Source organism: Bufo gargarizans, chromosome 2, assembly GCF_014858855.1.
Source record: "Bufo gargarizans isolate SCDJY-AF-19 chromosome 2, ASM1485885v1, whole genome shotgun sequence".
Classification (NCBI taxonomy): domain Eukaryota; kingdom Metazoa; phylum Chordata; class Amphibia; order Anura; family Bufonidae; genus Bufo; species Bufo gargarizans.
In genome coordinates, this window is record NC_058081.1 from 415,698,256 (window position 1) to 415,715,476 (window position 17,221).

The window sequence follows — 17,221 nt, forward strand, 5'->3', positions numbered from 1 at the left end:
TATTATCTCACCACCGATCACAATCCTGTTCCGGGTTATCGGGTCCCCAGAAACCCGAATAACCCAGAAACGAAACAAACCACAGGTCTGAATTGACCTGCGGTTTGCTGTGATCGCCTACACGGCGATCGCAGCAAGGTGCCTGCTCAATGATTTGAGCAGGCACCGTGTGCCGATCACCGCCCACCGAGCGGCGGTGATCGGAAATACATAGGACGTACTGGTACGCCCTGTGTCCTTAACCCCTTAAGGACTCAGCCCTATTTCACCTTAAGGACTTGGCCATTTTTTGCAAATCTGACCAGTGTCACTATAATACATAGTAATACCTCCAAAAATAGCTATAAGTTTACATTCCCCATATGTCTACTTTATGTTTGGATCATTTTGGGAATGCCATTTTATTTTTTGGGGACGTTACAAGGCTTAGAAGTTTAGATGTAAATCTTGAAAATTTTCTGAAATTTTCAAAAACCAACTTTTTAGGGACCAGTTTAGGTCTGAAGTCACTTTGTGAGGCTTACATAATAGAAACCACCCAAAAGTGACCCCATTCTAGAAACTACACCCCTCAAGGTATTCAAAATTGATTGGTGTTGAAACATTATTAACCCTTTAGGTGTTCCCCAAGAGTTGATGGCAAATGGAGATGAAATTTCAGAATTTCCATTTTTTGCCACATTTTTCATTTTTTTCCCATTTTTTCCACTAACAAAGTAAGGGTTAACAGCCAAACAAAACTCTATATTTATTGCCCTGACTCTGCGGTTTACAGAAACACACCACTCTACGGCCCCACGTCAGGGTGTAGAGGGAAAGGAACGCAGTGTGGTTTTTGGAAGGCAGATTTCGCTGGACTGGTTTATTTACACCATGTCCCATTTGAAGCCCCCTGATGCACCCCTAGAGTAAAAACTCCAAAAACATGACCCCATTTTGGAAACTACGGGATAAGGTGGCAGTTTTTTGGGTACAATTTTAGGGTACATATGATTTTCGGTTGCTCTATATTATACATTTTGTGAAGCAAAGTAAAAAATTTAAATTCTGATATTTCATCTCCATTTGCCATTGACTCTTGTGGAACACTTAAAGGGTTAACAAAGTTAGTAAAATCAGTTTTGAATACCTTGAGGGGTGTAATTTCTTAAATGGGGTCACTTTTTGGAGTTTCTACTCTAGGGGTGCATCGGGGGGGGGCTTCAAATGGAACATGGTGTAAAAAAAAAAATCCATATGGCATTCCTTTCCTTCTGCGCCCTGCTTTGTGCCCGTACAGAGGTTTACGACCACATATGGGGTGTTTCTGTAAACGAAAGAATCAGGGCAATAAATATTGAGTTTTGTTTAGCTGTTAACCCTTGCTTTGTTACGGGAAAAAATTGATTAAAATGGAAAATTTGCCAAAAAATACCTGTTTTTGCACCATGTTTTATTATTTACAACGTTCATCTGACAGATTAGATCATTCCTATTTTTATAGGGCAGGTTGTTACGGACGCAGGGATACCTAATATGTTAACTTTTTAAAATGTATTTAAGTTTTACACAATAATATCATTTTTGAAACAAAAAAAATCATTTTAGTGTCTCCATAGTCTGAGAGCCATAGTTTTTTTTTTTTTTTTTTTGGGGCGATTGTCTTAGTTAGGGTCTCATTTTTTGCAGGATGAGATGACTGTTTAATGGTACGACTTTTTTGATCACTTTTTTTACCTTTTTTTGGAAGTAAGGTGACAAAATTATGGCTATTTTTACACCATTTTTATTTGTTACGTTGTTCACCTGAGGGGTTAGATTATGTGATATTTTTATAGAACAGGTTCTTACGGACACGGCAATACCCAATATGTGTACTTTTTTTTATTTATTAAGGTTTTACACAATAATATTTTTTAAACGAAAAAAAACTTGTTTTAGTGTCTCCAGTCTGAGAGCCATAGTTTTTTGTTTTTTTTTGGGCCATTGTCTCATGTAGGGGCTAATTTTTTGCAGGATGAGACGACGGTTTGAAAGGTACTATTTTGGCGTACATACGACTTTTTTGATCACTTTTATTACCTTGTTTTGGAAGTAAGGTGAGCAAAATTTCTATTTCATCATAGTTTTTATTTTTTATGGTGTTCACCGTGCGGGAAATGTAACATGACCGTTTTATAGATCGGGTTGTTACGGACGCGGTGATATATAACATGTGTAGGGAATTTTTTTTATTATTTTTTTAATCAGGGATAAATGTGTTTTTTTATTTTTACTTTTTTTCATTTTTTTTTTACCCAGACCCACTTGGTTTTTGAAGATCCAGTGGGTCTGATGTCTGTATAATACAGTACAGTACACTATATAGTGTACTGCACTGTATTTCACTCACACTTTGTCTGAACAGATCTCTGCCTTTAGCACAGATCTGTTCAGCACCATGGACAGCAGGATGCCTGAGAAGGCATCCTGTTGCAATGGGAACCTTCCCCGTCTGCCACAACTGAGCAGATGGGGAAGGGGAGGGAGGAGGGCTCCCTCCCTCTGTGACACCATCCTGTCCGGGGGCTCCCTCCCTGATCACCACTTCCATACAGCGGTCCCTACGGACCGCGGCATGGAAGGGGTTAAAACGGCGGACATCTGCACAGATGTCTGCCGTTTGAATCGGAGTGTCAGCAATGAGCTGACACTCTGATTCAACCGCTCGGCCATCCTGAAAAAAACACAGAGGGCGTACATACGACTTTTTTGATCACTTTTATTACCTTGTTTTGGAAGTAAGGTGAGCAAAATTTCTATTTCATCATAGTGATCAAAACTACACAGGACGTACCGGTACGCCCTGGGTCCTTAAGGACTCAGGAAACAGGGCATACCGGTACGTCCTAAGTCCTTAAGGGGTTAAGGATTGGGAAATCAGGGAGTACCAGTACGCCCTATGTCCGGAACAGGTTAAGTGACGCTTTGAGAATGACATATCTACCATCAACAACAGATATATGGGAGTCCACTTGGATAGGGTAATTGACGAACAAAATAATTACCAAATTATAAACAAAAGGAAGGAAGGTATATAGAGGAAGATAAAGAACTAGCTGACTGCCTCAATGAATACTTCTGTTCAGTTTTTACAAAGGAAAATGAAGGGAAAGGACCTCAGTTAGGAAAGAAGACTAATGAATCGTTTGATGCATGTGTCTTTACATAGGAAGAGGTTCTAAGTCAGCTGTCTAAAATTAATACAAATAAGTCACAGGGGCCTGATGGGATACACCCAAAGCTATTAAAATAGCTCAGCGGCAAACTAGCAAATCCATGAACAGATTTATTTGACCAATCACTGGCAACAGGAGTCGTCCAAGAAAAGAAGATTGGAAGTTGCCAAATGTTGTGCGCATTCACAAGAAAGGTAGTAGGGAGGAATCGGGCAACTATAGGCCAGTAAGCCTGACATCAATAGTGGAGAAATTAATGGAAACCATACTTAAGGAGAGTATTGTGGGACATCTAAAATCCCATGTATTGAAAGATAAAAAACAGCATGGTTAGTTCAGGAAGATAATGTCAAACTAATCTTATTGATTTTTTTGATTGGGTGACTAAAATAATAGATGGCGGAGGTGCATTTGGATTTAGGAAAACTAGAGGAATAGTCAAAAATCTGGCAACTAAAATGTAATGTTGATAAGTCCAAGATAATGCACCTGGGGCGTAAAAACCCAAGAGCAGAATATAAAATCAGTGATACAGTCCTAACCTCAGTATCTGAGGAAAGGGATTTAGGGGTCATTATTTCAGGAGACTTAACCTCCTCCCGTCACACTAACGCCGAAAGGCGTCAGTGCTGCGGCGCTCCCAGGTCACACTAACGCCGATTGGAGTCATCTCGCGTGAGCCGAGATTTCCTGTGAACGCGCGCTCACAGGAGCGCGCGTTCACAGGATCGCGTAGTTCACAAGTTCATCTGCAGCCTGCCGGCCGCGATCATTGGCTGGCAGAACAATGAAATGGTTATGTCCGACGCTATTTTGAAAATAGCGTCTGATATAACTGCTGCCTGGTCCTCTGGTGGTCCCTTTTGCTTGGATCGACCACCAGAGGACACAGGCAGCTCTGTAAGTAGCACCAAATCACCACACTACACATTAGATATTACCCTGTCATTTATTAACCCCTTATTTAGCACCTGATCACCCATATTAGACTGATCACCCCCTTATCCACCCCTGTCATTGATCACCCCCCCCTGTAAGGGTCCCTCATCCCTGCCAGGTAGTTAGCTACTTGCTAGGTAGTTTAGCGCCCAGCCCACCGCACCACAGTCACTGATTTGACGCTGATCAGCGTCATCGCTGTCGCTAATCAGCACTAGTACTATATAGTATCTGTAAGTGATCAATACTGATCGCAGTCAGATCTATATAAGTACATTAGGGTCACCTTAGGTTCTACAAAAAACGCAGTGTTCGCCCGATCAGGCCTGATCTTGTGCGCACACTTGCGTTCAGTCCGCCCCACCACAGTGACAGAATTATTTTTTTCTGATCACTGCAAAAACACAGTAAAATCGCTGCGCCGCTATAAAAGATCACTTTTGAGCTTTTTGGATCTTTATTAGCGATCGCAGCTTTACTTCGCAAGCACTCCTTTTTACTAGGTAGGTTTGCTCTTTTTCCCGGGTAGTCTCAGAGGAATACCCCCTAAATTTAGTGAACCCAAAATGTCAAACAAGGGGTATTCCATCACGATTCTGACCGTGATGGATGAAAGCGATGGGGACGCCTTATCCGCTGAATCCAGTGGTTCAGAATATGAACCTGTAGACAGCAGTGGCACTAACCGCTAGCGAAGATGACGAGGTAGAGATCCCTGCTACGGTCAGGCGTACCCAATCCCATATCAGAGTTCTGCATACCCCGCATGATGATCCTCATTTGCAGTAGAGTGGTGCTAGCGCTGATCTTGCTTATGGTGCGGCATACACCAGCAGCGCAGCACACCCTGGACCTTCTACCAGCACTGCCATATTCCCTGGTGAAGTGGCGAGCACCAGAAGGGCAGTTCCAGCTGGTACGGTGGCACGTGCAATAACTCCCCCGTCGCAGCCACCGCGTTCACAGGCCCGTAGAACCCTTAGTCTCCCAGAGGTGCTGGCAAATCCTAATTGGCAATCCCCTGATTCCGCCGCACCCGTATTGCCCCCTTTCACCGCCTAGTCTGGAGTTCGCGTGGAGACGGCTCATTTAGGATCGGCCCTTCAGTTTTTTGAGCTGTTCTTCACCGCGGATCTCTATGACCTAGTTGTGGCTAAAACCAACCGCTACGCCACACAGTTTATTACTGCAAATCCGGAAAGCTACTATGCCCAGCCTTTCCGGTGGAAACCAGTCACCGTTTCCGAGTTAAATTTTTTTTGGGGCCTTCTCCTCAGCATAGGTCTAACTAAAAAAAATGTATTGCGGTCATATTGGTCTAAAGACCCAATACATTACATGCCCATGTTCTCTGCTGCAATGTCCAGGGCATGTTTTGAGGTCATCATGTGCTTTATGCATTTCGCTGACAATAGCACCTGTCATCCAAGAGGCCACCCGGCTCCACAAAATTCGGCCCCTCATAGACCATTTGTCATCCAGATTTGCAGATGCGTATACCCCTAATCAAAACATCTGCATAGACGAGTCCCTAGTACATTTTACCGGGCGCCTTGGCATAAAACTGTCACGGCCACGGTTTTGGCCGTGACTCCTTGGGAGCCGCATACTGTTGCCCGCGGTTTGGGTTGTTGTTTCAACCGCAGCTTGAGGCATGATGTGACTTGTCTCAGGTGCGGTTGCCGCGGACAACAGGTGTGTGTGCGGTCCCTTTGGAGTCTGTAGGCGTGTATGTATGCACCGTTGTTTGTCTGTGTGCACTCTGTGTATTGTGTGGTGTGCACTGACACCTTTCCTGCACTGTGGTTGCCCGTGGCAACGTTTGGTGTTGTGTACATGTGGTGGCAGTGTCCCGGCCTTTGGGCTGACTCCCAGGACACGGTTGCCACCCATGTCGTTGCCAGCGGTAACAACCACAGTGTGTTTGTTGTGTTTGGACACGGTTCCTTTAAGTTGGTGTTTTCCCTTTCCTGTGGTGCTGGAAGGGTTAACTCTCTTCCCAGTGTGTGTGATGTCACTGGGTGTGTCTGACCGGTGGGTGTGGCCACAGGCCTATATAGCTTCTGTCTTTGGCATGGCTCAGGAGGTTGCTTCAGTCATGCTTTGCTGTAGCAGCCTCCTGTGATTTCTATCTCCTTGTAAGGGCCACCCTTCCGGTCATATGTTATTGCGCGATTTGCTGTTGATGTCCTGTGTCTTTGCTTTTTGTGCAGCTATAGATGTCCTGGTCCCTGTGTGTCTTCATGTGTGGGCTGTTTACCTTTGTTTGTGTGGACAGCGTTTGCACGGGTTCCAGTCAGCTAGGCTGAGACAGGTATGTGTGGAACTGTTAGGGTTCACCTGTCTTATCTGTAGTTCTGTTTATGTACCCCCATCTTCATGCTGCTTGGCCAGTGAGACTCCTGCTCCTCCGTTCCTAGGAGGAGTGGGTTGTCTTAAACTGCTCCTTAGCCCAGGGACCGGACGGAGGGTAAGTCAGGGCTCCGAGGTTCCTGCGCATGGCTCCTCCTACCATCAAGGTCGGCCCATGCAGGTAGGAGACAGGGTCAGCGTTAGGGACGCAACAGGAGGTGACCTGCTCCCTAATTCTGTGTTCCTGGCGAGTAGCGACTGGACATCTTCCCTCACCGCACGGCTGAGGATTTCCCCCATCCTCAGCCGTGACAAAAACAGTACATCCCCAGCAAGCGCGCCCGGTATGGGGTCAAACTGTATAAGCTCTGTGAAAGGGCCACAGGCTATACATATGTTTTTGGGTCTATGAGGGAAAAGACTCAAAACTGGAGCCGGTTGGATGTCCTGACTACCTGGGGAGCAGTGGCAAGATTGTCTGGGACTTGGTGTCACCCTTATTCCACAAGGGATACCACTTATACGTGGACAATTTTTACTAAAGCGTGACCCTCTTTCGGCACTTACATATAGTCGGAATTCAATGCTGTGGCACCGCGCAACCTAGTCGCCGGGGCTTCCCCCAACGGCTCGTTAGTACCCGACTTGCACGGGGGGAGAGGGCTGCCCTGTGTGACCAAGAACTGCTCGCGGTGAGGTGGAGGGACAAGAGGGACGTTTACCTTCTGTCCACCATTCACGCCGACACGACTGTACAAATTGAAAGGGCAACTGGAGTCATTGTGAAACCCCTCTCTGTCCACGACTATAACCTTCACATGGGAGGGGTATACTTCAATGACCAAATGTTGGCTCCCTATTTAGTTTCCCGCAGAACCAGACGCTGGTATAAGAAGGTGTCTGTTTATTTGATCCAATTGGTGATGTACAATAGTTTTGTTCTCTACAGTAAGGCTGGGAGAACAGGATCCTTCCTAAAATTCCAGGAAGAGATCATTTCGGAAATCCTGTATCCAGGAGGGTCCGTGCCCCAAGGCCCTGATGTAGTGAGCCGGCTACATGGCAGACACTTCCCGTCTGTCTATCCTGGTACCCCAACTTAACGTTCCCCAAGAAAAAGATGTCGTGTCTGTAGCAGGGGTGGAATAAGGCGTGACACCACCTTTTTTTGTCCTGACTGTCCTGACCAGCCTGCCCTATGCATAGGGGAGTGTTTCCGCAAGTTCCACACTCAGGTACACTATTAGCATAGGGATTGCGTACACAGGGGTCTTAGGGCCCTTTCACACAGACCTGCCACAAACCTCTCCTTTCACCTGGGACAAAGTGCATAATGTACTTCGCCACATCTCTGGGCGATTTGCGCTTTGCACATTGTCCCATGGGGAAGGAGAGGTTTGTCCAATAAAGGTAAAAAAAAAATCACCGGTAAGCAAAAAAGTTATTGTTCTGTTTCAAAAGTTTATAAAAGTTAATGTTAATAAATGTATTGCGTTGCGGCCTGTTTTTTTTTTTTTTTTTTTTTATCAAGGTGGACCAAGCGATCAAGCAGCTGCAGCACTGATGTGCATTCTGACAGAAGCATTGCGCTGCTGTCAGATTACACAAAAGTCAGTGTATGCGGCGCTGCAAGACGAGATTTCTCCTCTGCAGTAAAAGATACGTTTACCGAGGCATATGAGCTGAGGAGGTGGCAGTGTTCATATACTTTGGCAAACACTTTGTATATATAAAAAAAATATAAAAAATCCCGGCAATGATTTATTCATCCACATCGATTGATGTGAATGGAGAAATCGGGTTTGCCAGGGCATACGAGCTAAGTCGGTATGGATGTTGGGCGGAGCTCCTATGTCCTGGCAGACGCCTTTTCCCTCCTCTTTTTTTTTTGGCAGAGATTTTTTCATCCACAATGATCGATGCGAATGAAGAAATCTGTGCCGTTCATTTTTTTCTTTCAGCCCAGAGGCTGAACGGAAAAAAAAATCTCATTACCTGTATGCTCAATATAAGGAGAATAGCAGAAACTCCTAATGCTGGCCATACATGTAATGATTGCGGAGACCCTCAAATGCCAGGGCAGTACAAACACCCCACAAATGACCCCATTTTGGAAAGAAGACACCCCAAGGTATTCGCTGAGGGGCATATTGAGTCCATGAAAGTTTTAAATTTTTGACCCAAGTTAGCGAAAATTGAGACTTTGTGAGAAAAAACAAAAAATAAATAAATCAATTTTCGCTAACTTATGCCAAAAAAACAAAAAAATTCTATGAACTCGCCATGCCCCTCATTGAATACCTTGGGGTGTCTTCTTTCCAAAATGGGGTCACATGTGGGGTATTTATACTGCCCTGACTTTTTAGGGGCCCTAAAGCGTGAGAAGAAGTCTGGGATCCAAATGTCTAAAAATGCCCTCCTAAAAGGAATTTGGGCACCTTTGCGCATCTAGGCTGCAAAAAAGTGTCACACATGTGGTATCGCCGTACTCAGGAAAGGTTGGGGAATGTGTTTTGGGGTGTCATTTTACATATACCCATGCTGGGTGAGATAAATATCTTGGTCAAATGCCAACTTTGTATAAAATAATGGGAAATGTTGTCTTTTGCCAAGATATTTCTCTCACCCAGCATGGGTATATGTAAAATGACACCCCAAAACACATTCCCCAACTTCTCCTGAGTACGGCGATACCAGATGTGTGACACTTTTTTGCAGCCTAGGTGGGCAAAGGGGCACACATTCCAAAGAGCACCTTTCGGATTTCACTGGTCATTTTTTACAGATTTTGATTGCAAACTACTTCTCACGCATATGGGCCCCTAAAATGCCAGGGCAATATAACTACAAGTGACCCCATTTTGGAAAGAAGACACCCCAAGGTATTCCGCGAGGGGCATGGCGAGTTCCTAGAATTTTTTATTGCAAGTTAGTGGAATATGAAAAAAAAAAGAAAAAAGAAAAAATCATCATTTTCTGCTAACTTGTGACAAAAAATAAAAAGTTCTATGAACTCACTATGCCCATCAGTGAATACCTTACGGTGTCTACTTTCCGAAATGGGGTCATTTGTGGGGTTTTTCTACTGTCTGGGCATTGTAGAACCTCAGGAATCATGACAGGTCAGAAAGTCAGAGCTGCTTCAAAAAGCGGAAATTCACATTTTTGTACCATAGTTTGTAAACGCTATAACTTTTACCCAAACATTTTTTTTTATCAAAGACATGTAGAACAATAAATTTAGCGAAAAATATATATATATCTGGATGTCGTTTTTTTTGCAAAATTTTACAACTGAAAGTGAAAAATTTCATTTTTTTGCAAAAAAATCGTTAAATTTCGATTAATAAAAAAGTTAAAATGTCAGCAGCAATGAAATACCACCAAATGAAAGCTCTATTAGTGAGAAGAAAAGGAGATAAAATTCATTTGGGTGGTAAGTTGCATGACCGAGCAATAAACCGTTAAAGTTGTGGAGTGTTGATTTGTAAAAAAGGGCCTGGTCACTAGGGGGGTATAAACCTGTGGTCCTTAAGTGGTTAAAGGGAACCTGTCATGTGGATATTTGATTATAATCTAACTAATTATATACAATCATTAACTACTAAAAAGTACCTTAGATGTATTCAATTACTGGTGTACTGGTGTGACAGATGGTTACCTCATAATATACACACAAAGATGCCACATGCCGCATGAGCTGATTTGAGTCCAGCGTGATGTCATTGAATCCAGCGTTTATTTAATTAACAGCTTTAGCCACTCCCCTGCCCACCTGCTGCTGATTCATATGGAAAAAAACTGTCATTCAGCAGCAAGTAGGCGGGACGAGTCAGGACCTCATAAATATTCGTGACTCATCATTATCAGCTGGAACTTTTCAATACAAGATGTTGGCAGATTGACTAGGTTAATTAAAGAAAGTGACCCAGCATTTTGCTAAGAGAATCAGTCACTTATTTATGTTGCCCTTAGTTAGGACACCATAAAACTGGTGACAGGTTCCCTTTAAAGGTAGGCAGACTATGTCAGAGCAGCAGGAAATGCTAGCAGAATGCTTGGGTGTATAGGGAGAGGCATTACCAGTAGAAGGAGGGAGGTGCTCATGCCGCTCTACAGAGCACTAGTGAGACCTCATTTGGAGTATTGTGTGCAGTACTGGAGACCATATCTCCAGAAGGATATTGATACTTTGGAGAGAGTTCAGAGAAGAGCTACTAAACTAGTACATGGATGCAGGATAAAACTTACCAGGAAAGATTAAAGGACCTTAACATGTATAGCTTTGAAGAAAGACGAGATAGAGGGGATATGATAGAAACTTTTAAATACATAAAGGGAATCAACAAGGTAAAAAAGGAGAGAATATTTAAAAGAAGAAAAACTAGTACAAGAGGACATAGTTTTAAATTAGAGGGGCAAAGGTTTAAAAGTAATATCAGGAGAGAATAGTGGATGCATGGAATAGCCTTCCTGCAGAAGTGGTAGCTGCAAATACAGTGAAGGAGTTTAAGCATGCATGGGATAGGCATAAGGCCATCCTTCATATAAGATAGGGACAAGGGCTATTCATAGTATTCAGTATATTGGACAGACTAGATGGGCCAAATGGTTCTTAACTGCTGACACATTCTACGTTTCTAGTTTTGGCGGCATGGTAGCTGCCTGGTTAGGCCAGTAAAGTGGGCCTGGAGGTGCCTCTATTTGGTCCCTTCTCCGACAATAGGGAGAAGGGACCAATGGGGATAAAGTGGAGAGGAGCATGTCTCCTACCTTGCTCTGTGCTGCACTTGATGGCAGGGTGCGCGCACACTTCACTGCCGCTTCACGGCCCTCACAGGTCCGGGCCGAAAGTAGGCCGTCGATGGGAGACGGAGGAGCTAAACTCCGGGTGAAATAGGAGTCCAGCGTCAGGGCTTCAGACAGGTAACCGGAGCGACACCAGGTGTATTTTCTTCCCCATAAGATGTGCAGGTGGAGCGGGAGAATCTCCTAGCTTAAGACATGCGGCGGAGCTCAGCAGTTAGGTAGCCATCCCTAAAGACGTCCAGGCCCTGCCCTCCAAAACCCACTTTTTAAGGACCAGTTCAAGTCTGAAGTCACTTTGTGAGGCTTACATAATAGAAGCCACCCAAAAATGACCCCATTTTAGAAACGACACCCCTCTAGGTATTCAAAACTGGTTTTACAAACTTTGTTAACCCTTTAGGTGTTCCATAAGAATTAATGGAAAATAGAGATGAAATTTCAGAATTTCGCTTTTTTGGCAGATTTTCCATTTGAATCCATTTTATCTAGTAACAAAGCAAGGGTTAACAGCCAAACACAACTCAATATTTATTACCCTGATTCTGTAGTTTGCAGAAACACCCCATATGTGGTCGTAAACTGCTGTACGGCCACACGGCATTGCGCAGAAGGAAAGGAATGCCATATGGTTTTTGGAAGACCGATTTCACTGGAATAATTTTAAGCTGCCGTGTCACATTTGAAGACCCCCCTGATCAGTGCTCCAGACTAAAAAAAAAAAAAAAAAAAAAACACAACTAGTAGCCATTGGCTCCTGAACTGAAAAATTTAGGAGCACAATAACACCTGTAGTTACTAAACAGAATCAAAATGTTGGTATCGTGACAACGCTACGCCGATCAGATCAGAGTAGGGTTGTTTCTATACCTACATTTTTATTCGTTTTCGACCACGCAAAAAAAAAAACTAAAAAAATAAATAAATTAAGTATATATATATATTTTTTACTTACTATTAGCCCCCTTAGGGGCTTGAACCCTTGTCCTATTCACCCTTATAGAGCTCTATTAGGGTGAATAGGATCTTACACTCTCCCTGCTGCCCTGTGCATAGTACACACAGCAGCAGGGAGCTTACTATAGCAGCCAGGGCTTCAAGAGCGATTACACTGCTTGGGCTCCGATCAGAACTGCCACTGAACCACCAATGACTTTAATACTGGGGTCTTGGGGGGCACTGCGCCACCAATGTTTATTATACTGGGGTCTTTTGGAGGGGGGCGCGCACTGCGCCACCAATGATGATAACTGAACTGTTAATAATACTAATACAGGAGGCGGGTGCCAGAATCAAATAGCCGGCACCAGACCTCTATGACCGGGAGCTGCAATCTGCTGCAATTAACCCCTCAGATTGCAGCTCCCGGTCATAGAGGTCTGGTGCCGGCTATTTGATTCCGGCACCCGCCTCCTGTATTTGTATTAACAGTTTAGTTATCTTCATTGGTGGCGCAGTGGCCACAGCCCTTCCCCTCCTCCTCCCGTCTCTTTACTTATTGGCGCTGGCGGCAGCAACACAGGAGGGAGAGACTCCTTCTCCACTGGGCTGCTGAGAAGAACATCGGCGGCAGGGCAGAGAACTATCATCTTCTGTGCCCCGCCGCTGTATTCAACTGTAGAGCTGCGGGTCTAGTAGCAAATGGCGACAAGACTAACATTTAGCAAATTCTAAGTCTGTAAATTCTAAGTCTGCCATGGCAACCATCGAGTCCCTGCCACAGCAGCGCAGGTGGATGAGGTGAGGGAGCGCAAATGTCCCATATGCCTCGGTCAGCGCTGACAGCGGCATATAAGGGGTTAATCCACCGGCATCAGCATTATCACCTATGCTGGTGGATGCAGCAGGGATCCAGGTGTCAGTAACAGACGGATCTCTGCCGCTGATCGCGGCACCGCACACGGGGAGAGGAAGGAACGCAGGATGAGAATGCTTGTCCTGGGTCCTTAATGTGTTAAACACAATTAAATCTTGGAAATACCTGGGTTACAATATTTGGAATAAAAGCTAGATGGCTACAGAGGGGATGTCATGTATCTAGACAAGGAAGTCACCTGCTGGTTTTCCAGTCCGGAGTATCCTGATTGTCACCCATTTAATAGCACAGACATATATAGCAATATTTGCTATTAAAGTGGTGACATATATACGACCTAACTGTATAGTTAATCAACATTGGTCATGAAGGGGTTAAAGTAGGGATCAGCAACCTCTGGCACCCCAGCTGCTCTAAAACTACAACTCATAAAATCCTTTCACTTCTAGGGGAGTTGCAAGAAGAACCAAGTATGTGTGCATGCTGAGAGTTGTAGTTTTACAGCAGCTGATGTGCCAGAGGTTGTTAGTCCCTAGGTTAAAGTATATACAAACCCATCATAAATAATTTTGTAGGAAAGTTTATTTTATTTGCAGCATAGAAAATAGGTTTCTCAATTTATAATTACAATTTTCAAAGCTTTTTTCCAGTGTTATGAAATGTACTTGAACAGAGACCTGCATATATTAGAATTATAAAAAAAAAAAAAGACAGAAAAGAAAATTAAAAATACAGATTGCTGTTTTACTTTAGTTCTGACAAAAATTTAAAACCCTTTATTTTACAGTTCTAGAAAGAGTGAAACGTAGCTTAAGGAGTCTGATTATTCTTTACCACTGCCAGTCAGGCCATCAGATGTATGGATGCGGCAAATGTAACACCCAACACATTAAAAATGCTTAATAGAGAAAAAAAAAACATTGAAAGTCAAATTAAAGTTTGCTGCAACTATTTAACATGCTTTACATGCCAGGTTAAATATATATACTTATATCAATATATATATTTAAACAAAAACCATAAAATCCTGCAGTTTTCTCACTGGCCACTAATACTAATAGTTTTGTACAGATCACGTTAATGCAGTTATGTAATTATAATTACAGGCAGTTTTAGATTGGCATATATCACATCTGTGTAGAGATCCTCCATTCACAATAGGTGACCCTCAAAAACATTATCTACTCCTTGCTTGTAAAATGACCTCTGCACAGATCACCACAGAGCATGCCTAGAAAACCTCCCATAAAAGTCAATGAGGTCTCCTCCAGACCATTGTGTCTATGGACCATGTGGCATTATGATTAGATTAGATCAGACAATAGATTAAAAAAAAAAAGGATGTTTTGCTAATTGTTTTAACTGTCAAAATAAAAAACATTTTGGTGACACATTGCCTTTAAGGGTAACAATTTTTTTTTTTACTTTTCTATAGAAAGACATGTCATTTAGTAATTTTCAGGAATATGTATAAAGTCTATCAAATAAAGCAGATTACAATATTGCCGACAGCTATAATTAAGGTAGAAAGCTTTAGTACCCTCGGGCCAATGATGACATATGGGTCACTGATTGCCATGGCAGTGTTAATAGAAAGAGAGAAAAAAAATCTTCCAATATAACATTCGAAATAAAAAAGACATAATTTTTTTTATATATTAAGAGTAAAAGTTAAACACTATCTAAACATATCAGCCAAAGCACAGGCAATCGTAAGGGAATTAAAGGACCCCCACCGATCTGATAGCTATTACCTATCCTGTGGATAACTTGTTATAACCGGAATACCCCTTTAATTAATATCCTTCAAAGATAAAACCACTTTTGAATACTAAAGCAAAAATATTCCCTCAGGGTATCGTAACTTAAAGGGGTTATATGACCCTTTAAAATAGATGACCTGATCGTGGGTGTTCGAATGGAGCAGAGTAGCGCCTAGTCCACATGACCAATGCAGGCAATCGACAACTACAGAAAAGTGGATTTACAAAACTTTCCATGTTGACAGTGGTGTCATATAAATGATATAACATACTTTCCAAATGGATTGTGTTAATTCTCTAACAAAAAAAGACCCAACTGGCTTATGTAAGAAAAGTGAACAATGCAAAATATCACATTTGTATCATATATGCTTATATGCTCTCCATAACTTTGAATTCACTAAGTGCCTGCACAGGATTGACATGTTTCTTCTGAGATGCACGTTTTATTTTGGTTTGAGTTTCATCCTGTTTTTCTCTCTTGACCAGGGGCTTTTTCTCTGGAGCCTTCATTTTCCAAGAAACTGCTGGGAGATTTAAGGATGCCATTCCTTGTGATTTCTGGTACTTTGTAGAGGCCACATAAGATGCCTTAACTGTTTGTACCACAGCATTCATCAAATTTTTGGCAGCTTGAATTAGGGACATGGCACTATCAACCTAAAATATTTGAGAAACTGGTTTAGAAGTATGTGAAACACATTAAAACATAATCACCTCACATCTGCATTAGTTGTTCTATAAAAATGTTTTTCAAGCTAAAGTGGACAATTATCTCAGGCAATATCAATATATACCTTTACCCACATATCATTAAAGGGGTTATCCAGGAAAAGATATTTATGGCATCCTCAGAATAGGTCCTCAGTATCAGATCTGCACACCCGGGACCTCCGCTGAACAATGCCGCTGCCTCTTCCTAGACCAGTGACATCACTGTAAATCGGTCACATGGCCTAGCTGGAGCTCAGCGCCATTCATGTCAATGACACTGACACTGAGCTGCAATACCAAGCACTGCCATTATACGATGTATGGCACTGTCCTTGGAAAACTGACAGGTTCTGGTAAGTGAAGAAGCAACCTGAAACAGCTGATCAGCGTGGATGCTGGGACTTGGACCCCGCTTATGTGAAAATGATGACCTATCCTCAGGATAAGTCAACAATATCTTTTCCAGGATAACCCATTTAACCACCTAACTGTTTTGCCCGACTCTAGCTCCGGCAGTAGGAAAAGTAGCTAACTGTTCTGCCCAACCTGGGCATGGGCAGAAAGAGGAGGGGAGGGCTGCTTTAGAGGCTGTTATCTTCTGAATGGTAGCAGCGGACATTCCAGGCTTTCATACCAGACCAAAATGACAGCTGAAGTCTAAGCCAGGGTTCCCCAACTCCAGTTCTCAGGGCCCACTTGCCGGTCAGGATTTAGGAGTATCCCACAAAGTGAATACCTGTGGTAAATCCTGATGGATGGACACTAATTATATCAGCTGCCCAATACTAAGGAAATCCTGAAAACATGAACGGCAGGTGGGCCCTGAGGACTGGAGTTGAGGACCACTGGTCTAAGCAACAGAAAAGAAATCACTGTTAGAAATCGAGTCGGGAATAATCGCAGGTAAAACCGGCTTTTACTTTCACTTCCAGCTGCATTCACAGCATCCCGATTTCTATCAGTGATATCTTCCCCTGTACTTAACATTTTACTGTCATTCTGGTATTGTCTGAAAGCTTGGAATGTCAGCCTTCAGAAAATACAAAACTACACCATATCTTTATCTGGTACCAAACCAGAGATATGAGCAGTTAAAGCAGCCCCCCCCCCCCCCCAGTCAGTCTGCAGGAGAATGAGGGAGTATCTGCAGAGCTGACAGGCTGCAGGAGGAGAGAAAAAACTGTAATATAAAGAAATGTGACATTACCATCATTGTATGTCCCAGATAATTATATGATATTATTTTTACCACATTGTGAACACTAAAAAAAAATTCCCCCTAAAAATAATAAAAGTTATTTGATATGCAAATTATACCCCAAAATGGTTCCTAAAAAACCTACAACTAATCCCACAAAATAAAAATAAAAAAATAGAAGAAAAATTTTAAACGTTATGACTGCTAGAACACAAAGGAGGACATTTAAGATTACACTCATCGGTAATCACTTTTCCATAAGCCCATGACAGCACACTTGAGAGACTGCCTCCATCCAGGACAGGAAACAGGAACTTTCGTGGAGAGCCCTTAAGGAGGAGCACGGCTCCTAGCCACCAGTTAATTGTGAGAACTTGTCCTAAAACAAACATTTACACAAAAAGATTTTTTTATATATATATATATATATATATAT

The 17,221-nt window shown here is 42.8% G+C and overlaps 1 protein-coding gene across 1 annotated transcript in view; it reads right to left on the minus strand.

The window, feature by feature from the left end:
* Positions 1-13,674: 13,674 nt before the first annotated feature.
* LOC122928246 (catenin alpha-1) overlaps positions 13,675-17,221 on the minus strand; it is a 111,678-nt gene continuing 108,131 nt past the window's right edge. Inside the window, exon 18 of the mRNA XM_044280891.1 lies at positions 13,675-15,533. Coding sequence (XP_044136826.1) covers positions 15,246-15,533 — 288 coding nt within the window. The 3' untranslated portion in view covers positions 13,675-15,245. The remainder of the gene's footprint in view (positions 15,534-17,221) is intronic.